The 26,506-nt window shown below is 40.7% G+C and overlaps 1 protein-coding gene across 2 annotated transcripts in view; it reads right to left on the bottom strand.

Moving 5' to 3' along the window:
• crb (cell polarity complex component crumbs) overlaps positions 1–26,506 on the bottom strand; it is a 642,968-nt gene that overhangs the window by 67,088 nt on the left and 549,374 nt on the right. For both annotated transcript variants that reach the window (XM_071694202.1, XM_071694201.1), the window contains exons 31-34: positions 17,461–17,536; positions 15,486–15,718; positions 13,111–13,349; positions 6,648–6,835 (exon numbers count right to left, since the gene is read on the bottom strand). In XM_071694202.1, coding sequence (XP_071550303.1) covers positions 6,648–6,835; positions 13,111–13,349; positions 15,486–15,718; positions 17,461–17,536 — 736 coding nt within the window. The remainder of the gene's footprint in view (positions 1–6,647; positions 6,836–13,110; positions 13,350–15,485; positions 15,719–17,460; positions 17,537–26,506) is intronic.

Here is a 26,506-nt window from a genome sequence, read left to right as displayed (position 1 = left end):
ACCACTCACTACCCTTCCTAATCTACCCACCTTCGAACTTTCTTATGCCACAAGCATCTTTTGCTCAAGCCATCACTGCTTCCCAACATACATCCCCACTTCCCTTATGTCATCTGCTCTCACCTTTTGCTTTTCTGAACTCAATCTCCATCCTGGTACTTCCTCACACATGTCTCCTATCCAAGCTCACTTACTCTCACCACTCTCTTCTCCCTAACATTCTCTCTTCTTTTCTGAAAACCTCAACAAATCTTTACTTTTGCCTCCACAAGATAATGATCAGACATCCCTCCAGCTGCCCCTCTCAGCACTTTAACATCCAAAAGATTCTCTCACACACCTATCAATTAACATGTAATCCAATAGCAGTCTCTGGCCCATCCCTCCCGCTCACATGCATACACTTATGTATATCTCTCTTTTTAAACCAGGTATTCCCAATCACCAGTCCTTTTTCAGCACACAAATCCACAAGCTCTTCACCATTTCCATTATAACACTGAACACCCCATGTACACCAATTATACCCTCAACTGCAACATTACTCACCTTTGCATTCAAATCACCCGTCACTATAACCCGGTCTCGTGCATGAAAGCTGCTCCCAAAACACTTGCCTCTCATGATCTTCTCATGACCAGGTGCATAGACACCAATAATCACCCACCTCTCTCCATCCGCTTTCAGATTTACCCATATCAATCTAGAGTTTACTTTCTTACAGTCTTATCACATACTCCCACAACTCCAAATTCAGGAATACTGCTACTCCTTCCTTTGCTCTTGTCCTCTCGCCAGCCCAACTTTACTCCCAAGACATTCCTAAACCACTCTTCCCACTTACCCTTGTTCGCTGATGATACAGGCTAGTGGCCGATTCAGGTGAGAAACTGCAGAAGTTGGCGACTGAGTTTGGTTAGGTGAGTGAAAGAAGAAGGTTGAGAGTAAATGTGAATAAGAGCAAGGTATTAGTTTCAGTTGGGTTGAGAGACAATTTAACCGTGATGTACATTACTGGAGAAAGGTTGGAGGAAGTGAAGTGTTTTAGATACCTGGGAGTGGGCTTAGCAATGGATGGAACCATGGAAGTGGAAGTGAGCCACAGGGTGGGGGAGGTGACGAAAATTCTGGGAGCGATGAAGAATGTGTGGAAGGAGAGAGATCTTTATCTCATAGAGCAAAAATGGATATGTTTGAAGGAATAGTCATTCCAAATATGCTATATGACTGTGAGGCATGGGCTACAGATATGGTTGTACGGAGGAGGGTGGATGTGTTGGAAATGAGATGTTTGAGGACAATATGTGGTGTGAGAAGGTTTGATCGAGTAAGTAATGAAAGGGTAAGAGAGATGTGTGGAACTAAAAAGAATATGTTTGAGAGAGCAGAAGAGGGTGTGTTGAAATGGTTTGGACATATGGAGAAAATGACTGAGGAAAGATGGACAAAGAGGCTATATGTGTCAGAGGTGGAGGGAACAAGGTGAAGCATGTAATCAAATTGGAGGTGGAAAGATGGAGTGAAAATGATTTTGAGCAATCGGGGCCTGACCATGCAGGAGGGTGAGAGGCGTGCAAGGAATAGAGTGAATTGGGGTTGATGTGCTGTCAATGGACTGAACCAGGGCATGAGAAACATCTGGGGTAAACCATGGAAGGATCTGTGGTGCCTGGATGTGGATAGGGAGCTAAGGTTCCAGTGGATCACACATGACAGATGGAGAGTGAGTGTGAATGAATGTGGCCTTTTTTGCCTGTTTTCCTGGCATTACCTCATTGAAGCAGGGGATAGCAATGCTCTTTTCCCGTGGGGCGGGTTAGTGACAGGAATGGATGAAGGCAAGCAAGTATAAACATGTATGTATGTAATGTCTGCATATGTGTATGTATATGTAGGTATATGTTGATATGTTATCCCTGGGGATAGGGAAGAAAGAATACTTCCCACGCATTCCTTATGTGTCGTAGAAGGCGACTAAAGGGGACGGGAGCGGGGGGCTAGAAACCCTCCCCTCCTTGTATTCTGACTTTCTAAAAGGGGAAACAGAAGAAGCAGTCACACGGGGAGTGCTCATCCTCCTCAAAGGCTCAGATTGGGGTGTCTAAATGTGTGTGGATGTAACCAAGATGAGAAAAAAGGAGAGATAGGTAGTATGTTTGAGGAGAGAAGCCTGGATGTTTTGGCTCTGAGTGAAACAAAGCCCAAGGGTAAAGGGGAAGAGTGGTTTGGGAATGTCTTGGGAGTAAAGTCAGGAGTTAGTGAGAGGACAAGAGCAAGGGAAGGAGTAGCACTACTCCTGAAACAGGAGTGGTGGAAGTATGTGATAGAGTGTAAGAAAGTAAACTCTAGATTGATATGGGTAAAACTGAAAGTTGATGGAGAGAGATGGGTGATTATTGGTGCATATGCACCTGGGCATGAGAAGAAAGATCATGAGAGGCAAGTGTTTTGGGAGCAGCTGAATGAGTGTGTTAGTGGTTTTGATGCACGAGATTGGATTATAGTGATGGGTGATTTGAATGCAAAGGGGAGTAATGTGGCAGTTGAGGGAATAATTGGTATACATGGGGTGTTCAGTGTTGTAAATGGAAATGGGAAGGAGCTTGTAGATTTATGTGCTGAAAACGAACTGGTGATTGGGAATACCTCGTTTAAAAAGCGAGATATACATAAGTATACGTATGTAAGTAGGAGAGATGGCCAGAGAGCGTTATTGGATTACGTGTTAATTGATAGGCGCACGAAAGAGAGACTTTTGGATGTAAATGTGCTGAGAGGTGCAACTGGAGGGATGTCTGATCATTATCTTGCGGAGGCGAAAGTGAAGATTTGTAGAGGTTTTCAGAAAAGAGGAGCGAATGTTGGGGTGAAGAGAGTGGTGAGAGTAAGTGAGCTTGAGAAGGAGACTTGTGTGAGGAAGTACCAGGAGAGACTGGGTACAGAATGGAAAAAGGTGAGAACAAAGGAGGAAAGGGGAGTGGGGGAGGAATGGGATGTATTTAGGGTAGCAGTGATGGCTTGCGCAAAAGATGCTTGTGGCATGAGAAGCGTGGGTGGTGGACAGATTAGAAAGGGTAGTGAGTGGTGGGATGAAGAAGTAAGATTATTAGTGAAAGATAAGAGAGAGGCATTTGGACGATTTTTGCAGGGAAATAATGCAAATGACTGGGAGATGTATAAAAGAAAGAAGCAGAAGGTCAAGAGGAAGGTGCAAGAAGTGAAGAAGAGGGCAAATGAGAGATGGGGTGAGAGAGTATCATTAAATTTTAGGGAGAATAAAAAGATGTTTTGGAAGGAGGTAAATAATGTGCGGAAGACAAGGTAACAAATGGGAACTTCAGTGAAGGGGGCTAATGGGGAGGTGATAACAAGTAGTGGTGATGTGAGAAGGAGATGGAGTGAGTATTTTGAAGGTTTGTTGAATGTGTTTGATGATAGAGTGGCAGATATAGGGTGTTTTGGTCGAGGCGTTGTGCAAAGTGAAAGGGTTAGGGAAAATGATTTGGTAAACAGACAGGAGGTAGTAAAAGCTTTGCGGAAGATGAAAACCGGCAAGGCAGCGGGTTTGGATGGTATTGCAGTGGAATTTATTAAGAAAGGGGGTGACTGTATTGTTGACTGGTTGGTAAGGTTATTTAATGTATGTATGATTCATGGTGAGGTGCCTAAGGATTGGCGGAATGCTTGCATAGTGCCATTGTACAAAGGCAAAGGGGACAAGAGCGAGTGCTCAAATTACAGAGGTATAAGTTTGTTGAGTATTCCTGGTAAATCACATGGGAGGGTATTAATTGAGAGGGTGAAGGCATGTACAGAGCATGAGACTGGGGAGGAGCAGTGTGGTTTCAGAAGTGGTAGAGGATGTGTGGATCAGGTGTTTGCTTTGAAGAATGTAAGTGAGAAATACTTAGAAAAGCAAATGGATTTGTATGTAGCATTTATGGATCTGGAGAAGGCATATGACAGAGTTGACAGAGATGCTCTATGGAAGGTATTAAGAATATATGGTGTGGGAGGCAAGTTGTTAGAAGCAGTGAAAAGTTTTATCAAGGATGTAAGGCATGTGTACATGTAGGAGGAGAGGAAAGATGTAAGGCATGTGTACATGTAGGAAGAGAGGAAAGTTATTGGTTCTCAGTGAATGTAGGTTTGCGACAGGAGTATGTGATGTCTTCATGGTTGTTTAATTTGTTTATGGATGGGGTTGTTAGGGAGGTGAATGCAAGAGTTTTGGAAAGAGGGGCAAGTATGCAGTCCGTTGTGGATGAGAGAGCTTGGGAAGTGAGTCAGTTGTTGTTCGCTGATGATACAGCGCTGGTGGCTGATTCATGTGAGAAACTGCAGAAGCTGGTGACTGAGTTTGGTAAAGTGTGTGAAAGAAGAAAGTTGATAGTAAATGTGAATAAGAGCAAGGTTATTAGGTACATTAGGGTTGAGGGTCAAGTCAATTGGGAGGTAAGTTTGAATGGAGAAAAACTGGAGGAAGTAAAGTGTTTTAGATATCTGGGAGTGGATTTGGCAGCAGATGGAACCATGGAAGCAGCAGTGAATCATAGCATGGGGGAGGGGGCAAAAATTCTGGGAGCCTTGAAGAATGTGTGGAAGTCAAGAACATTATCTCGGAAAGCAAAAATTGGTGTGTTTGAAGAAATAGTGGTTCCAACAATGTTGTATGGCTGCGAGGCATGGGCTATGGATAGAGTTGTGCGCAGGAGAGTGGATGTACTGGAAATGAGATGTTTGAGGACAATATGTGGTGTGAGGTAGTTTGATCGAGTAAGTAATAATAGGGTAAGAGAGATGTGTGGTAATAAAAAGAGTGTGGTTGAGAGAACAGAAGAGGGTGTTTTGAAATGGTTTGGTCACATGGAGAGAATGAGTGAGGAAAGATTGACCAAGAGGATATATGTGTCAGAGGTGGAGGGAACGAGGAGAAGTGGGAGACCTAATTGGAGGTGGAAAGATGGAGTGAAAAAGATTTTGAGTGATCAGGGCCTAAACATGCAGGAGGGTGAAAGGCGTGCAAGGAATAGAGTGCATTGTGGTATACCGTGGTCGATGGGCTGTCAATGAATTGAACCAGGGTATGTTAAGCATCTGGGGTAAACCATGGAAAGTTCTGTGGGGCCTAGATGTGGAAAGGGAGCTGTGGTTTTGGTGCATTATTATATGACAGCTAGAGACTGAGTGTGAACAAATGGGGCCTTTGTTGTCTTCCTAGCGCTAACTCACGCACATCAGGGGGGAGGGTGTTGTTAATACATGTGTGGCGAGGTGGCGATGGGAATGAATAAAATCCATTGACAGCACATCAACCCCGGTATACCACTGCTTCCCTAAATACATCCCATTCCTCCCCCACTCCCCTTACCTCCTTTGTTCTCACCTTTTTCCATTCTGTACTCAGTCTCTCCTGGTACTTTCTCACACAAGTCTCCTTCCAAAGCTTACTTACTCTCACCACTCTCTACACCCCATCATCCTCTCTTCTTTTCTGAAAACCCCTACAAATCTTCACCTTTGCCTCCACAAGATAATGATCAAACATCCCTCCAGTTGCACCTCTCAGCACATTAACATCCAAAAGTCTCTCTTTCGCGCGCCTATCAATTAACACGTAATCCAATAATGCTCTCTGGCCATTCCTCCTACTTACACACGTATACTTATGTATATACTTATGTATATATATATGTAGTGCATATGAGTGGATGGGTCATTCTTTCTGTGTTTCTTTTGGCTACCTTGCTAATGCGAGAAGCAGCAATTATGTACGATAAAAAGAAATGATAACAACAATATATATGTCTGTGTACTTGTATGTATATGAGTGGATGGACAATTCTTCATCTGTTTCCTGGTACTACCTCACTGTGGGAAATGGCAATCAAGTATAATAAAAAAATAATATACCCCAGCCTGAGCTAGGTACTCATTTTAATGACCAACTCCACAGGGTGGATGAACAGCTGGGTTGCCTGAGGACCAACTTCCATAACCAGGATTCGAACCTATGTGCTAGGCCCTGAAAAAAATAATCACTATGCACCCCTAACCAGTCTTGACCCCAACTCTATTAGGTATATATCCATCTGAGACTACTCTCTCTGGAATGCACACTTTTTTTCTCTATACTCTGGATACCATACTTATCTCTGCTACACCACAAACATCGATTCAACAAGTTACAAGACCCCTCGTGCCTAAGCCGTGTGCCTAAGCTGTAACTTCTACAATGAAATCACAGAACATTTATTCATTCCTCACTTGGCATGCACTTATCCTACCAATGAAAACACACAGCATCTCACTTCTTAAACTATGGTCATTCCTTATGAATATGGCTGTTTCCTGAGCACCATGGAGCTCCCATAGATGCTGGTCCTGGGGCATGAAAAATATATGTCATGTAATTTGGAGTTATCTATATGTGCTGTAAGGGAAGGGAGTTTAACACTTCTGGGGCTCCAACTTTTCAACTTTATCATAAAATTTCTTAAATCTACTGATGCTGTCTGTATATGAATGCTAATTACACTCATAGGGCCCTAACTCTTCAACTTTATCATAAAACAACTTATCAAATTTACATATGCTGTCTGCTTATGCATGCTAAAAGAATTTTATTTAAACTTGAAACTACTCACTGTAAACATCATTGCAAGTAGCTCCATTGAGGCACATTAGATTGGAACAATTCTTGACCTTCAACTCTTCACAGGTTAACCCAATGAAATCTTCTGGACACTGACACACAAATCTTGCCACTTCATTTGAGCAAATACCACCATTTTTACAAGGACTAGTGGCACACTCATCAATGTCTTCCTCACAGCTGTGGAAAAACACATTAAGAAAATGTATAATTTCTGAAACAATATGATGAGTACAGAGTTTACTTTAAATCAAAATACCAACACTTCAAATCCTGGTGGAAGAAAGAATGAAAATGGAAAGCAGATCAGTTTGGTATTATTGTTTATTACATTATTAGAGCTTTCTCAGTCTGCTGAATTTTTTTCTATCCATCTATAGCAATTGAAATATTTCTCACTATCTTTTTATACATGCAGCTTCACTGTTTCATGTCTTGGTGAAAACAGTGCTAGGAACAGATGAAGAAAGGCCTCATTCACTCATCCATTCTCTAGCTGTCATGTGAAATGCACCAACCACAGCCCCCATCCACAACCAAGCCCTGCTGACCTTTCCATGGTTTCCCCCAGCTGCTTTATTTGCCCTGTTTCAGTCCACTTACTGTATGTTGCCCCCTTTACACCAAATTGCTTCAATTCACTATCCTCTGCATGCCTTTCATCCTCCTGAATTTTCAGGCGCTGAGCACTCAAAATATTTTTCACTCCATCCTTCCATCTCTACTTTGGTCTTCTCCTCCTCCCTGTCCCCTCCACTTTTGACACATAAAGTGTCTGCAAAAAGCCTTGTCCATCCCTCATATATTTTCAAAGGCAATACATGGCTAAGGTTTATTGTGGATACTGGTGGCAAAATCATCATACATCTGTTTGCTGAGATTAGTGTTTCTAATGGAGTGAGCACCATCAACTATGGACCCAAAAAATGGAACTACAATACTGCAGAAAACTGGTAAATTCCATACCCAAACATCTGTAGATGATAATCAAGATAGGTAGTAGCTAGTAGGCAGTCACTGACCAGGGAGGCATATTACTCGTACTACCTGTCTGGGTATTGAGAGGGTTAGTGATGGCTGTGTAATGAGTCAGCACTTCAGTGGTTGTCAAGTTGCATGCCTCTGACCCAAGTAACTGTCTTTTCTTTCTGCTTCACATGAACAGAAACTGCTGGGATTCCATAACTATATGATCTCTCCTTGTCACACATAACACTTGACAACACTTAACTCACACAATTTATTCCCTGTAACCCTAGATTTTTTCTGCAGTGAATGTTATGTGCTAGCCCTGCCTTTTGGCAAAATAGTATGAGCAACAGATAGTAGCACTAAGTAGGCAGCCACTGACCAGGGAGGCATATTACTCGTACTACCTGTCTGGGTATTGGGAGGGTTAGTGATGGCTGTGTAATGAGTCAGCGCTTCAGTGGTTGTCAAGTTGCATGCCTCTAACCGAAGTAACTGTCTTTCCTCTCTGCCTCACCTGAACAGAAACTGCTGGCATTCCATAACTATACAATCTCTCCTTGTCACACATAACACTTGACAACACTTAACTCACACAGTTTAGTTTCTGTAACCCTAGATTTTTTTCTGCAGTGAATGCTATGTACTAGCCCTGCCTTTTGGCAAAATAGTATCAGCAACAGATAGTAGTAATATGTAGAAACATTAGACAGGAGCATTTGGTAGAAGTAGTGGGTAGGAATATTGGGTGGGAGCATTAGGTAAAAGTAATAGGCTGGAACATTAGGTAGACACATTAGGTAGTAGTAGTTGGTAGGAATATTATGTAGGAGCCTTGGAAAACACTGCACTAGAGTTGCTCTCTGCCAGAAGCTTGTTCAGGGCAAGGCAATAAAGGCTAAAAAGTGGCACTGGAGTTCATCAGTTATGCAGACTCTTTTGTCATGGCCTCCCTTATGAGGGAGTTCCTGAAGGGAACAGGCATCAGAGACAGAAATAGATAGATAAATATTCTAGGATATTGTAGATAGTAATCAAGACCAAAGGAAAGATGACAAGGTACTAAATTGTGAATGTGACATGCATTTAAAGATATGTGAGGAGGTGGACATGGCTTTCTGCAGACACTATATATCTTTGGTAACCTTTCCCCACTCATTCTCTTCCATGTGTCCAAGCCATTTCAGCACACCTTCTTCAGTCCACTCAACCACACTCATCTTATTGCTATTCCTTTCTCTTACCCTTTTATTACTTTCTCCGTCAAACCACCTCACATCAAATATTGTCCTCAAACATCTTATTTCAACACATCTATCTTCCTTTGCACATCCTCATCTATAGCTCATAACCTCACATCCATGAAACATTGCTGGGACTAGTTCAACTTGAAACATACCTATTTTTTGCCCTCCCTGAGAATGACCTTTCTTTCCAAACATTCCTCAATGCTCCCAGAAGCCTTTGCCCCCTCTCCAATCCTCTGACTCATTTCCACTTCCATGGCTCCATTTACTGCTATGTTCACTCCCAAGTATCTTCCACTTCCTCCAAAATTTTCTCCATTCAAACTTACACCCTAACTAATCTGTTCCTCTAACTATCTTTCTATCTATATCTCTGATGCCCGCTCCCTTTGGAAACTTCCTTTAAGGGGTGGCCATGGCAAAAGAGTCCTCTTAACTACTAAACTCCAGTGCTACTCCTTAGCCTTTAGTCCCTTCACACATTCTCCCAAAGTCAAACATCATCTTCAGCAGTTTCTCTCACAAATCTGCTACCAGTGCTATGTTATCAGCAAACAACAACTGACTCAATTCCCTGGCCACCTTATCCACTACAGACTGCACACTCGCACCTCTCTCCAAGACCATTGCATTTACCTCCCTCATCACCCAAACCATAAACAAATTAAACTGCCATGGAGATATTACACACCCCTGTTGCAGGCCAACGTTCACTTAGAACTATTCTCTTCTCTCTTCCCCCTTACACTCTTACTGAAAACTTCTCACTGTTTCCAGTAGCTTTCCTCCCACACTATATATTCGTAAGACCTTATGCAAGACATCTCTATCAACCATATCAAATGCTCTCTCCAGATCCATAAATGCCACATACAAAGCCATCTGTTTCTCTATGTATTTCCCAAACATATTTTAAAACAAAAAATTCATCCACACATCCTTTATAACTCCTGAAACAACACTTTCTGCCCAGTCTGATGCTATGTGCATGCCTTTACCCTCTCAATCACCTCTATCCCATACAACTTACCAAGTACACTCACCTTTGTAACCCTTGCCTTTATACAAACTGCACCATACATGAACTCTGCCAATCCTCAGGCACCTTATCATAATCTGTACATACAATGAAAATCATAAACACAATCACCCCTTTCTTTAAAAATTCAAGTGCAGTATCATCCACTTGAGCTGCTTTATCATATTTCATAATACTTAAGACTTTCAATGACTCCTCTTTTCAATAAAACACTTTCCATGACTCTCCCAGTCCCAAGCAACTTACATCTCCAACCATGTCAACAAACACAATCAACAATCCTTCAAAATACTCACTCCATCCCTTCACCTCATTACTACAGGTCAACACTTCCCCATTTGCCCCCTTCACTGACCTTTCCATTTGTTTTCTTGTTGTTTCACACTATCAACCTCCTTCCAAAACACCTTATTCTCATTACGGTTTACACCAACTCTCATTTGCCTCTTTTATAATCCCTGCACCTTCCTCATGACCTCCTGCCACTTTCTTTTGTACATACAGGTACACCACTAATTTTCCAGCACTCTTGGTTCCAAAGCCTTGCCGAAATAACCATTTTACCGGGCCAACTGTGGTCACGTAATAATAATTCATCAACACACCCCTAACCCACTAATTACACATCTCCCATGTGTCTAAAGTATATCATGGACTGCTAGAAATCTAACTTAAACAAATATTAAATGTTTGAGCACCCTAAGATGTTAAGTCCGTCCTTAGATTTTTTGAATCCTGTGGGGTCTTCTTCGTCTTCTGTTGTTAGCGTTTACACAGGTGTGCATTGCCAGAATGATGCAGTTTTGTCTGCATTACACACCTGCTCAGGACTGAGGTGCTCGTCAGCTAGGAGTTTCAGAAATTCATTCACATACTCAGCAGCTCCTTCTTAGTTTGCAGACCACTTTTCTCTGCACACTTTATTCATGGAAATTCCATGACGCTTCATCAATTTTTGAAGCCATGCTTCACTATAGTCATGCTCATGTTGTAATTTAAGTTCTTTACAGAAAAAATTAGCCTGGTCCATTTTCATGCTACCTGACAAGTCCACTCCATCACTCCGACGCTGTTGAAACCATTCCATCATCACTCAATTGTGTTCAGTATTCTTACCATCTTTCATAGTTTTTCTAATCGTCATTTGCTTCTTGGAATCACTGTCTGCATAGAATTTCAATATTTTTTCCCTTTTGCTTCTTTATATTATAAACAGTTGATGAACCAATACTGTTGATGTCACACAGCTTATGCACCAAAACATCACGGTCAATTTTTTCAACAGTTCTACATTATCTTGGCTCGATATGGACTGGTGTTCATGTTTGACACCACGACTGACACTCTCATATGTCTTAGAAGCCATAGCTTGGGTTAAATTTAAGCAAAATAAGCTACGAATCTCACATTACTGCAGTATCACCACCAACAAGTGCAGTGTAAAGAAGGTAAATAAGCGTGTCCTACACAAAATGCCATGTGGCCGCCCAGTAAACTAGTCTGGTGGCTGCAGTAATTTCAAGTTCCCTCATGTAACTTTGTCCCGGAAATTCGGTGGTGTACCTATACCCCAATAATTTGCACTCCTTCCTTGTAAGTACTGCCCAAACACCTCTCTTTCCTCTTTCAATAGCAACTTTACTTCATCATACCACTATTCACTACCCTGTCACTCCTACCACCTTTCACATACCAACCACCTCTCTTGAACATGCCAGCAATGCTTACCTAAATACCTCCCATCCCTCACCCACTCCCCTAACTTCATTTACAGCCACCTTTTGCCATTCCACAATCAGTATCTTTCATTTCTTCATGCAAGTCTCTTTTCCAAGCTCACATACTTTTCCATCCTCTTTTTACCAATATTTTTGGATACTTTCTGAAAGTATCTAAAAATCTTTACCCCATCCCCACCAGTTGTTGTTCACTGATGATACAGCACTGGTGGCTGATTCAGGTGAGGAACTGTAGAAGCTGGTGACTGAGTTTGGTAAAGTGTGTGAAAGAAGAAAGCTGAGAGTAAATGTGAATAAGAGCAAGGTTATTAGGTTCAGAAGGGTTGAGGGACAAGTAAATTGGTAGGTAAGTTTGAATGGAGAAAAACTGGACGAAGTGAAGTGTTTTAGATATCTGGTAGTGGATGGAACCATGAAAACAGAAGTGAGTCAAAGGGTGTGGGAAGGGGCAAAGGTTCTGGGAGCATTGAAGAATGTGTGGAAGGCAAGAACGTTATCTCGGAGAGCAAAAATGTATATCTTTGAATGAATAATGGTTCTAACAATGTTATATGGTTGTGAGGCATGGGCAATAGATAGGGTTGTGGGGAGGAGGGTGGATGTGTTGGAAATGAGATGTTTGAGGACAATATGTGGTGTGAGTTGGGTTGATCGAGTAAGTAATGAAAGGGTAAGAGAGATAAGTGGTAACAAAAAGAGCATAGTTGAGAGTGCAGAAAAGCATGTATTGAAATGGTTTGGTCATATGGAGAGAATGAGTGAGGAAAGATTGACCAAGAGGATATATGTGTCAGAGGTGGAAGGAACGAGAAGTGGAAGACCAATTTGGAGGTGGAAGGATGGAGTAAAAAAGATTTTGAGTGACTGGCGACTGAATGTACAAGAGGGTGAAAGGTGTGCAAGGAATAGAGTGAACTGGAACGATGTGGTATACTGGGGTTGACATGCTGTCAATGGATTGAACCAAGGCATGTGAAGTGTCTGGGGTAAACCATGGAAAGTTTTGTGGAGCCTGGATGTGGAAAGGGAGTTGTGGTTTCGGTGCATTCCACATGACAGCTAGAGACTTAGTGTGAATGAATATGGCCTTTGTTGTCATTTCCTAGGGCTACCTTGCACGCATGCAGGTAGAGGGGGGTTTTCATTTCATGTATGGTGGGGTGGTGGCAGGAATGGATGAAGGCAGCATGTATGAATATGTACATGTGTAAATGTCTGTGTATGTATATGTATGTATACGTTGAAATGTATAGGTATGTGTATGTGCGTGTGTGGGCGTTTCTGTGCATACACGTGTACATGGGTGGGTTGGGCGATTCTTTCGTCTGTTTCCTTGTGCTACCTCGCTAATGTGGGAGACAGTGATAAAGTATAATATAAAATTTATATATTATCAGAAATAAATCTAATGGTTTCCTTAAATGGCAGAATCTAATCTCTTACTCTATTGGGAAAACTTACAATTCTCCAGTGTAGCCTTGCATGCAAGAACAGGTATACTGATTAATGCCATCAACACAGGTTGCACCATTGAGGCATCTGTGCTCAATACATTCATCGATATTGATTTCACATAAACTTCCTTCGAATCCAACTGGACATGAACAGCTGTAAACTTCTGCTGGGTTGGAACAAGTGCCTCCGTTAACACATTCTTCATTATAACACACTGTGCAACCAATACTTGAAAAGGCCTCTTCCTGCAAGAGGGAAAAAACCTTATGTGAGAATGATCAACTGTCAAACACACCTAACAATACAAATTTATGTAGCTATGTAATTGAAAAATTAAATTCTAATGATAGAATTCTTAGCCTAGACAGAGTGACCTTCAGATAAGACTATTCTAGTCTAGTAGTAATGGATATAAACTTTTGATAAATACTTTAAGTCCATGACTTTCATTATTTGTTTCCCCCTAATCAAAATGACAATGTGCAGGTTACTTTCTCTGACTTGTCTGTATGCCTTCTAACTTTCACCACACAATTCTGAATTTCTTGTACCTTCCACTGTCACAAACAACCATGTAAGGACCTAATGGCCTGCTGCTGTTTGATTTCCTTTGTATACTGTGACCTATTTAAGCTATTCTAGATGTTACACTCTAAGCTAAAGATACAAATATTCTGGGGCCCTTTACCAAGACATTTTTCTAGAAGCCTCAGTCTCCCCAGAACTCATCCCTGGGGATGATATGTCATTAAAGTATTCAAGCTGCCCTATCCATCCTCAGATCCAAGCATGCTCTATCCAATTCACATCTTCTTTAGTCCTCTCCTCCAAAATATTACCTCACCTTTCCCTCCCAGAGCACTGGCTGTCTTCCACTCACTTGTTTTTCTTTTATCCTCTCTCCTGTATAATTTCTTTATCACACTACCTCGCAAACGCGGGAGACAGCGACAAAGTATAATAAAATATATAAAAATATAAATACTACCATCATGTAGTTCTTCACATGATCACATCACTTCAAAATTCTTTTCTTCATCAACTACTACATTCTATGTCTTTTTCTCTATCTGGCATCTCACAGCTACATGATAACACTGCAAGCACACCTAAGTCAGTTCATTTCAGCAGGTTACATTTGTTTTCTCCATTCCATATCAATGTTTCACACCTAATGGTTCAAACTGATAGAACTATAATGTTCCTCAGTCCTTTTTCTAACATTCATGGTCACATCTATCCCTCTAATAGTTCTCTCTAAGGATACAATCAACTGTATACCTTGGACAGTTCTCTCCTTTAACTCTCCAGTCATTGTGCCATATGTGCATAATACTGAACCTCCTTTAATAGTTAACCATCCACCTTAACCTAGCACTTCAACTCACTGTTTCTGTCTATGCATGATTTTGTAAAGTCTAACACCTACATTCTCACTGAACAAGAAATGAATATGTTTTATCAGGACTGTCTGCAGAGAGAATGTTAAAAGTTTCACTACTGTTTAAAGAAATAGTATAAGACCTACACAAAAAGGAAAAAGAAATTATTTTAAGATATTCTGCAGATGACACCAAAATAAAAGGATCAGGAAAAAATGAACAGAAAATGCAAAAAGGTTTAACTATAAACTATAAATGGACAGAGAAGAACTTTATGGAATCAAATAATGAAAAATAAAGGAAAATTTTATAAAGAAATGTCCTAGAATTATCAAAATATATTGGGAACATATTTGAACTATACTGGTATAAAGGTTGTCTCAACAATCTTTACTCAATGGCAGAATTCACAATTCAACTAACATCAAAACTGCATGTAATGAACTGGCATACTCCATACTCATAGCCAGGTGCATGCCAGTTCATAACATGCTGTCTGAAAATATATTGGACAAGAGATAACAACTGAATTCTGCATTACATACAAAAATTACTGGAAGCTCCATTGCTTACAATAACAGCACAGTATTCCTTAACAGCTATCAAATGGGGCATTGGCAAGATGACAATATTATGATTATATATAATTCCAGGACCCCTTTTACGGGACTCCTGCAGTTTCAAGGTTATACTACAATCAGATGAAGAGAAATGATGGACTTTTTTTGGGAGAAATTACTTAGTGAGGCCATAATCCAGTTCATAAGCTAATACTAAGACAGTCTCACTAAAAGTGACTTCTCAAATACAGTTTAACCATAAACAGATGAAGTCTAATAACACCTAGATGATGATATCTGTTAACAGATGGCACATAATGACTATCCTAACTAACATGTGTTAGGTTCCTTCTTGCCTCTATTTCTTGGACATCAGTCAAAAACTACAATTCTATGAAACATTTCAAATCAAGTAACAAAAACTTTTCATACTATTTACCTGTCTCAAGAATCGGTTATCTGCAGTATTGTTAATAAGATCCAGTTGTGAGAAGAAAGGAACCAAAACTCCCTGGATCCGGGTGGCCCCTAAACATCCTCGGAACACCTGGGGTATGAAACTGTCCTCAGGTAGAAGAGAGCTTGTTGGGGTGGTCGTTGAAGCAATTAGTGAAGGGTCTAGGAGGCTGTGAGTTGTCAAAGGACCAGGGGATGCACCAATCATTACTTCTCCTGTGAAAAGGGGGATGAGCCTTTTAAAAGTCTTCATCATTTTTGTTTTATGGTAGCTGAGACAATATAGGCAAATGAATGTCCTAATCATGGCTACCTCATATACATCAGAGTTCTTTCTCTAACCTTCTTCAACCTCTTCCTACACAATCTCCCATTACCTCCAGCAACCACAACACGAAGTCCTGTCATATGCGGATAACCTCACAATCACATTACAATAACTTAAGAACATAGTAGCAATAGCAAACAAGCAGCATTGCATTGTATAATTAGAACAATGGCTCACTCACAACAAAATGTTCACATCTCCACAGAAGTCTTCAATCACTCATTCAATGTACATTCTCCAGTCATCTTGAACAGACACCTTGAATGAACAAAACACCACAACTCTAGGCATCACAAACAATAAACACGTGACATTCACTCCCAACACCAAAAACATCAACATAAAACAACGCACACACTAAATGCCCTCCAAACACTAATTAGCACCATACATGGACAAATACCCTTAGAAAATTTACTCACCAGATATGGATAAGAGGAAAAAAACCCTTACCAACCTCTACAAATAATTAATCTGCTCCACTCTAAACTAAGTATATCTCACCTACCTGATCATCTGTCCTCTCAAAAGCAAATATACCAAAGCTGCAAATCACACAAAATAGAGCACTCAGAACAATCACTGGCTGCCTAGAGAGCACAAACACAATTAAAAAGAAGCTTCTCTGAATACAATCCCTCCTCAACACACTCGCGATGCACTTCTTAGCAGTATCACTAGACCCATCACACCCAAATCACTCCATAACTAACTGCCAAATAAAAAGCTTATCCCTGCTCTGGACTTGACCCAACCTCACAATAATACAAATTCTTGTTCAACACATCCAAAGACTTCATGCTCCAATGTAATTGCCTCTGTGAACACATTGAATATCTATAGCTCAATTTCCCTACACTCTCCCCACATAAATACACAACTATCACTACACTTTATGGCCTTTGGTACCATCCTGAGCACTGCTAGTTTCATGGACAGAAGAGACTCTTGGGGCAGGAAGTAAGTATATTTGCATACACATATGCATACACATATAAATACCTCAGCCTATGCTAGGTACCCTATTCATCAAGTAACCCTGAAGGAAGGATGATTAAATGGATGAACCATTAGTCAATTACTGCACAAATGATTCAAACCCAAGCAGGCCAATGAGTAAGGTTAAAGTCAGCAACACTAACCACTTCACTACAGAGAACTGCGGCTGAGACTGGAACTGATACTAAGCCAAATGGGTTTGAGATGGCTGGGTGTTGACTTGCAGTCCTTGGCTTATATGAGTAAAGCAAATTAACTGCACAGATTTTTTACTTCACGTGAATGAACTCCATTTACTGTATCAATTTCAAAGATCATTCCATGACTGATACTTTCCTTAACTGGAGTTATGATTAAAAAGATAAGTAAAACACCTATGTCTAGATCCTGATAAGATATCTGTATGTATACCAGTGTATTTCAGTATCATAAAGGACACTTTTCAAAGTCTTCTTCAAAGACTTCACCACCTAATGGCACACAGATGAATTCATATACAAGACAATGACATAAGTACTTAATATAACCTTTAAAATACTCATTTGTACATACATAAGTTTCATGCATGTTACTGTTTGTCTTAAGAATAAAATAAGTTCTGATTGTGTACTATTCTAATTAAGATACATACCATTTAACACAAGGGATGTAAAATCAATGATAACAGCGATATCAGAGCCCAGCAAAGTAGTATCATCCATCATAACCTGTAAAATTAATACAAATTACTGCTCTGAGTTAAAATATCTTCCACTCTTAATGACTCAAGCCTGAGCATACAAAAGCATTAAAGAAAGAAAAAATAGATGTAGCTTTATAATACTGTTTGGGGATATAAAGCAAATTATCATTTTATATAACTGTTCACTATTACCCAAGCTAGAGATGTAGTGTCATAAGAGAAAAGATATGGCCTCATTCTTTCACTTCTAATCTCTACATGTTGTGTAATGCACTGAAACCACAGTATTCTATCCATAACCAGGTCCCAAAGAACCTTTCTGTTGTTTTCCCAGATGCTTCACATGCTCTGGTACTGTCCAATGACAGCACATCACCCCCTGAATACCACATTGCTCCAATTCTCTCTATCCTGTACATGCCTTACATCTTCCTGCATGCTCAGGCCTTGAGCACTCAAAACTTTTGTTTTACTCCATCCTTCCATATCCAAATCAGTCTCCTTCTTGTCCCCTCCACTTTCAACACATATAAAAGGTTTGTCAATCTCCCCTCACTCTTTCTATCTATATGTCCAAACCATTATAACAAATCCTCTTCAGTTCTCCAAACCAAACTCTTTTTATTACCACATCTCTCTCTCACTCTAAACATTTCTAACCCAATTAACCCTTCTCACACCACATATTATCCTTAAACATTTCATATCTAACACATTTAACCTCTACCATACATTCTCATGCCTTGCATTCATACAACACTGTTGGAACAACTGTAACTTTAAACATGCCTATCTTCATCTTCCCAAACAGTGACCTCTCTTTCCACACATTCCTGAATGTGCCCATTTCCCTCACTTTACGTACCTCCACAACCTAAACACCCCATTCATCACCCCTATCATCAAACCCATTTGAAAATGCCAGAAAGTGCTGAATCTTTTTTTTCTTATGTTAGGTGAGATTGTACAGGCAACTGAGAACACTTGTGTGAGGAAGTACCAGGAGAGATTGAGTGCAGAATGGCAAAAGGTGAGAGCAAATGACATGAGGGGAGTGGGAGAGGAATGAGATGTATTAGGGAAGCAGTGATGGCATGTGCAAAAGATGCATGTAGCATGAGAAAGGTGGGAGATGCACAGATTAGAAAGGGTAGTGAGCGCTGAGATGAAGAAGCAAAGTTGTTAGTGAAAGAGAAAAGAGAGGCAATTGGAAGATACTGACAAGGAGGGAGTGCAAATGACTGAGAGATGTACAAAAGAAAGTGGCAGGAGATCAAGAGGAAGGTGCAAGGGTTGAAAAAGAGGGCAAATGAGAGTTGGGGAGAGAGAGTATCATTAAATGTTAGGGAGAATAAAAAGATGCCAAGTCCACTCCCAGATATCTAAAACACTTTGCTTCCTTCAACCTTTCTCCATTCAAACTTACAACCCAATTAACTTGTCCCTCAACCCTGCTGAACTTAATAACCTTGCTCCTATTCATATTCACTCTCAACTTTTTCCTTTCCCACACTTTTCCAAGCTTAGTCACCAACTTCTGCAGTTTCTCACATGACTCGGCCACCAGTGCTGTATCACTAGTGAACAGCAACAGACTCACCCCTCTCTCCAAAACTCTTGCATTTACCTCCCTAACCACCCCATCCATAAGCAAATTAAACAACCATGGAGACATCACACATCCCTGCCACAGACTGACCTTCACTGGGAACCAGTCACTCTCCTCTCTTCCTAATCGTACACATGCCTTACATCCTTGGTAAAGGCTTTTCAGTTTCTAGCAGCTTACCTCCCACACCATATACTCTTGAGACCTTCCACAAAGTATCTCTATCAACCCTATCATATGCCTTCTCCAGATCCATAAATGCTACATACAAATCCATCTGTCTTTCCAAGTATTTCTCACACACATTCTTTAAAGCACACTTGATCCATGCATCCTCTACCACTTCTGAAACTGCACTGCTCCTCCCCAATCTGATGCTCTGTACATGCCTTCACCCTATCAATGAATACCCTTCCACACAATTTTCCAGGGATGCTCAACAAACCTATGCCTCTGTAGTTTAAAACTCACTTGTATCCCCTTTGCCTATGTACAATGGCACTATACATGCATTCCGCCAATGCTCAGTCACTTTACCAGGGTCCATACAAACAATGAATATCCTTACCAACCAATCAACAACACAGTCACCCCCGATCTTTCTTAATAAATTCAACTGCAATACCATCCAAACCCGCTGCCTTGCCAGATTTCATCTTCCATGAGGCTTTCACCACCTCCTCTCTCTTAACCAAACCATTCTCCCTGACCTCTCACTTTGCACATCACCTTGACCAAAACACCCTACATCTGCCACACTATCATCAAACACATTCGACAAACCTTCAAAATACTCACTCTTATCTCCTCACCTCATCACTACCTGTTATCAGTTCCCCCCTTGCACCCTTCACTGATGTTCCCATTTGTTCCATATCCAAATCAGTCACATTATCTACCTCCTTCCAAAACAATTTTTTATTCTCCCAAAAGTTTAATGGTACTCTCTCACCCTAACTCTAATTTGCCCTCTTTTTCAACCCTCACACCTCCCTCTTGACTTCCTGCCACATTATTTTACACATCTCCCACTCATTTGCACTACTTCCTTGTAAGTATCATCCAAATGCCTCTTTTTTCTTTCACTAACAACTTTACTTCCTCATCCAACACTCACTAACCTTTCTAATCTGCCGACCTCCCACCTTTCTCATGCCACATGTACCTTTTGCATATGCCATCAATGCTTTCCAAAATACATCCCATTCCTCACCCACTCCCCTCACGTCATTTGCTCTCACCTCTTGCCATTCTACACTCAATCTCTCCTGATGCTTCCTCACACAAGTGTCCTTTCCAAGCTCACTAACTCTCACTACTCTCTTCTCTCGAACAATTCCTCTTCCTTTTTGAAAACCTCTACAAATCCTCACCTTCACCTTCACAAAATAGAGGTCAGACATCCCTCCAGCTGCCCCTCTCAGCACATTAACATCCGAAATTCTCTCTTTTACACACCTATCAATTAACACATAATCTATTATTGCCCTTTGACCATCTCTCATTCTCATATATGTATACTTATGTATATCTCTCTTTCAAAATCAGATACTCCAAATCATGTCTTTTTTCTGTACACAAATCCACAAGCTCTTCATTTCTATTCACAATACTGAATACCCGATGTACACCAATTATCTCCTCCACTACCACATTACTCACCTTCACATCTAAATAACCCATCACTATAATCTGGTCTCTTGCATCAAAGCTATTGAGACACTCACTCAGCTGCTCCCAAAACACTTGCCTCTCATGATCTTTCTTCTCATGACCAGGTGTATAAGCACCAATAATCACTCATCTCTCCAACCACTTTCAGTTTTACCCACATCAATCTAGAATATATTTTCTTACACTACATCACATACTCCCACAACTCCTGCTTCAGGAGTAGTGCTACTTCTTCCTTAGCTCTTGTCCTTTCACCAACCCGATTTTACCCCCGACTTCCCCAGCCACTCTTCCTCTTTACCTTTGAGCTTTGTGTCACTCAAAGCCACAACATCCAGCTTTCTTTCCCTAAACATAGTACCTATCTCTCCTCTCTTCTCATCCTGGCTACAACCATGGACTTTCAGACATCCCAATCTGAGCCTTTGAGGAGGATGAACACTCCTAGCTTGACTCCTTCTTCCGTTTCCCTTTTTAGAAATTTGAATACAAGGAAGGAAGGGGGGTTTCCAGCTTCCTGCTCCCGCCTCCTTTAGTTGCCTTTTACCAGATGCAGGGAATACATGGGAAGTATTGCTGGAGGTGAAAAGATGGAGTGAAAAAGCTTTTAAGCGATCTGGGCCAGAACAAAAAGGAGGATGAGAGGCGTGCAAGGGAGAGTGAACTGGAACGATGTGGTATACCGGGGATGACTTGATATCAATGGACTGAACCAGAGCATGTGAAACATCTGGGGTAAACCATGGAAAGGTCTGTGGGGCCTGGATGTGGACAGGGAGCTGTGACTTCAGTGGGTTACACATGACAGCTAGAGACTCAGTGTGAACAAATGTGGCATTTTTGTCTGTTCTCCTCGTGCTACCTTGCTGAGGCGGGGGGTAGTGATGCTGTTTCCTGTGGGACATTGTGACACCAGGAATGGATGAAGACAAGCAAGTATGAATATATATATTTGTATATATGTATATGTCTGTGTATGTGTATATGTATGTATATGCATATGTTTATATATGCATGTGTATGTGTATATGTATGTACATGTAGGTGTATGGGCATTTATGTATATACAAGTGTATGAGTGGATGGGCTGTTCTTTGTCTGTTTCCTAGCACTACCTCACTGATGTAGGAAATGACCAATTACAATAAATAATAAATATCTTTTCATACATATTTGCCATTTCCCATGTCAGTGAGTTAGCATTAAGAACAGAGGACTGAGCTTTAGTGGAAAAATCCTCACTTGGCCCCCTTCTTTGTTCCTTCTTTTGGAAAAGTAAAAACGGGAGTGGAGAATTTTCAGCCCCCTGCTCCCTCCTCCTTTAGTCGCCTTCTATTACATACAGGGAATACAAGAGAAGCATTCTTTCTTCCATGTCCCCAGGTAAATATGGGGTTATTTTTGATGGTTGGGAAATCTGCTGACTGGCCATGAACAAAGAGCAGATTAATGGTCAAATCTCTGATTGGCTGGACATAACAAGAGGTGTGCCACAGTGATCAGTCTTGGGACCAGTTCCCTTTCTCATATATACTAATGATCCTGATAACAGGCTGCATTGTAAATATCTAACTTCACAGATGACACTAAATTGGGAAATAAATCCATATCAGAAACTGAGCATCTGCAGCTCCAAACTGATTAAACAAACTAATGGACTGGGCTAATAGCTAACAAATGAATTCTAATAATGAGGAATGCAAAACTTTACATATCAGTAGTAAAAATGAAAAGGTAAGCTATGAAATGAATTCTGTTGAGCTACAAAAAGTAAGAGGACAAGGACTGGTGACCTGATGCCAAGTATATATTGAAAAGAAGCAGTAAAAAAAGGAACAAAATTCTTGGATTAATTGGAAGGATTTTCAACTCTCTCAGGAAATTATTTTCAATCTGTGCAACTCACTGGTATGTCTGCACCTAGAATATTGTGACCACTTTTGGTTATCCTACTTGAGGAAAGATATAGACAAAATGGAAAGAGTACAGAGGTGAGCTACAATGATGATTTCTAGCCTAAAGAGACAAATCCTATGAGAGGTGAATAAAAGAATTTAATTCATTTAGCTTAGAAAAGAGAATGTTAGGAGGTTATCTAATACAGGTATTCAAAATCATTAAAGGTTTCAATAATCTTGACCTCACAAGATACATAAGGATAGATTCATTTGATATTGCTTGTAGTATTGGTTATAAACTTACAGTTAAATGATTTACCTCAAGTGAGGTGAAGTACTGTTTTTTTCAATAGAAATGTTAGTATATGGAATGATTTACTGATTAGACTCATTGAAAGCAATACCATAAATATATCTAAGGACAGACTTGATGAATATTTTACTTCAGATCAACAACTAACATTATTTGCACCTCATCAGCCATAAGTTTACAGGTCTTCCTCTTTGAAAAACCTGTAAGTCTGTACTCCTACCACATTAATCAATGACTCTCTGATCTCCACTATCACAAACAGCCTCTTAGGGACCCAGTGGTCTGTAGCTATTTGAATTCAAATGCACTGGGTAGTACTTTCCCTACCTTCTTCCCACCCATATACATAATTTCTTCTATTCCAAAAACCTCTACAAACTCTCAGCCTTTCTCCACCTTGCTATGATCAGACATCAACTAGTACATAGTCCAATACACCATGCTTCCCATATCTCTTACTCACCCATGTATACCTATGTATGTCCCTCTTTTCAAACCTGGTGTTCCCAATAATTAGTCCCTTTTCACCACAAAACTCTACAAGCTGTTCATCAATTTCATTCACATCAATGGATACTCCTTGCCCCCTAAATTAGACTTTCATGTGCCATATTAATCAATTCTGCATTCAAATCATTTATCACTAATACCCAATCCCTCACATTAAAATTGCTGACACTCACTCAGCTAAACACAAAATTTTCCTTTTCTTTTTATTCTTTTCTGCTTCCAGTTATATAAGCACTGATAATCATCTAACTTATGTTAACTACTTTCATTTTTACCCTGAAGAGGGTGTGCTGAAACAGTTTGGATATATGTAGAGAATGAGTGAGAAGTGGTTGACAAAGGTGATACATGTGTCAGAAGTAGAGGAAACAAGAAAGGAAGACCAAATTGGAGATGGAAGAATGGAGAAAAAAAGATTTTCAATTATCAGGGCCTGAACATGCAGAAGAGAGAAAGGCATGCACGGGATTTATTGTATCCACGTGCTATCAATGGAAAGAACCAGGGTAAGTGAAGTGATAGGGGTAAACCATGGAAAGGTCTGTGGGGCTTGGTTGTGGATAGGGAGCTGTGGGTTTTGTGCATCACATGACAGCTAGGGAATGGATGTGAGCAAAAGTGGCCTGTCTTCATCTGCTACCTTGTCAAAGCATGAAATGGCAATCACGTATGAAATAAAAGTCTAGAGCTCACTTCCTTATACTTTTCCACACATTCTCACAATTCCATCAGCAGAAGTGATACCCCTTCCTTAACTCTTGCCTTCACACTAACCCCTGACTTCTAGGGAACGGATGTGAGCAAAAGTGGCCTTTCTTCATCTGTTCCTGGTGCTACCTTGTTAAAGCATGAAATGGATATCACGTATGAAATAAAAGTCTGGAGCTCACTACCTTATACTTTTCCACACATTCTCACAATTCCATCAGCAGAAGCGATACCCCTTCCTTAACTCTTACCCTCACACTAACCCCTGACTTCACCCTTAAAATATATATAAATCATTCTTACCCCTTCCCTTCTGGCTTTGATTCATTCAAAGCCAGATCATCCAGGTTCTCTCCTTAAAACATACTAACCTATCTCTCCCTTCTCATCTTGGTTACATCCACAACAGAATCAGACAAAATTTATAAACAAATCATCTATAATTCCTCATGCACAGAGTTATAATAATGTATGGTAAATATTATACTGTATAATGACTACACCCTTGCATGATATCATGATAATGAGCAAACTGTATTTGTTTTGGGGAGTTACTGTGACTGTACTTGGAATCCCGTACCTGTTTTATCTATCATATTTTGAGCAATTCAGCAACATAAATCCATCAAAAACCAAATAAGGGTGTCTTGAAAATCTTGAAAATAGGAACCCACAAAACATGATTCCCAGAAACATGATATCCTTTCACTGAACATTATCATCAGTGAAAATCATAAAATTCCACCAAAAACCTGAATAACTTTGGTGTTTCTGGCTATTTATCTATTTTTCCTAAATCCAGAATAGGTTTGTCTATCTATCTATATCTCTGATGGCTGTTCCTTCTGGAAACTCCCATCAAGAAGGTAGCTACATCAAGAGTCTTCACTTATCCCTGTCCTTACTTGCTTCCTTCACATACACAATTCCATGCAATCTTCTACCATTTCTCTCCCACCAGTACTCTGCCACCCTGTTCCCCCATGTCATGAGTGGTATTCCTTTCACAAAAACCCCTTTCACTGTCATATCATACACTCTCCTTGTAAACTACCCCTCTTGCATTCTTTCCACAAACCCAAACCAATTCAAAGTCCTATGTTTCACTCACTCTACCCCCCAAATTTATTCTCTTTGCATTCCCTGCTATACCACATCTCTCATATACCCCCCTATCTATCTATATATATCTCAGATGCCTGTTCCTTTCTGGAACTCCCTCAAGGGGGTGGCCATGGGAATAGTCTCCATAACTAGTGAACTCCAGTGCAGCTTCTCAGCCTTTCGTGCCTCACCCCTAATAGGCCACTGGCAGAGGACAAGTCTAGTACAATGTTTGCAGAGCCTCCTACTTCCTACTGTTCTTACTGACTACTTCTACCTAATGTTTCCATCTAATGCTCCTACCTAAATGTTCCTACCTACTGCCTCTATCTATTGCTCCTACCATTTTGCCAAAAGGCAGGGATAGCATATAGTGCTCATCACAGGAAAATACTATAGTTATGAAGAATGAACTGTATGAGTTAAGTGTAGTCAAGTGTTAAGTGTGACAAGGAGAGATTCTATGTTTGTGAAGAGAATGCCAGTGGCTCAAGTGTGGGTGAGGCAGAAAGAAAAGACAGCTGCCTGGGTCAGAGGAGTGCAACCTGACAACCACAGAAGTGCTGGCTCACCACACAGCTGTAACTAACCCTCCTAATACCCATCCAAGTAGTACTGATGGTATTCCTTCCTAGTCGCTGGCTGCAGCTACTACCTACACCCCCTCATTTCTTTCTTCATTCCACCAAGTCATACCACATGCTCTTTTCAAATAGCTCATTTCCCCAGCCTGGATTTTCTACCTCTGTGGCTCATTCCATGTCCATGTTTTGGCTACACAGGTCAGGGTAGGGAGGACAATACTGTCCTTTGATCCCTCCCTTCCATACTTACATCACTAGACTTCATTATTCTATCAGGGGTCCTGATGACTCTTCAACCTTGTATTGCTCTCTCCCTTATCTTTCCTACCACATTACCAGACTTACCCAAGATAGCTCCTAAACACTTAAATTCACTCACCTCTTCCAGTCTTTTTCCCCCTATATCTGTAACCCATGTAAAGTTCTGTGGGGCCTGGATGTGGAAAGGGAGCTGTGGTTTCAGTGCATTATACATGACAGCTAGAGACTGAGTGTGAACGAATGTGGCCTTTGTTGTCTTTTCCTAGTGCTACCTTGTGCTCATGCGGGGGGGAGGGGTTATCATTTCATGTGTGGCGGGGTGGCAACGAGAATG

Source organism: Panulirus ornatus, chromosome 56, assembly GCF_036320965.1.
Source record: "Panulirus ornatus isolate Po-2019 chromosome 56, ASM3632096v1, whole genome shotgun sequence".
Classification (NCBI taxonomy): Eukaryota; Metazoa; Arthropoda; class Malacostraca; order Decapoda; family Palinuridae; genus Panulirus; species Panulirus ornatus.
The sequence above is the reverse complement of the archived record's forward strand: the minus strand, read 5'-3'. Positions and strand labels throughout refer to the sequence as shown.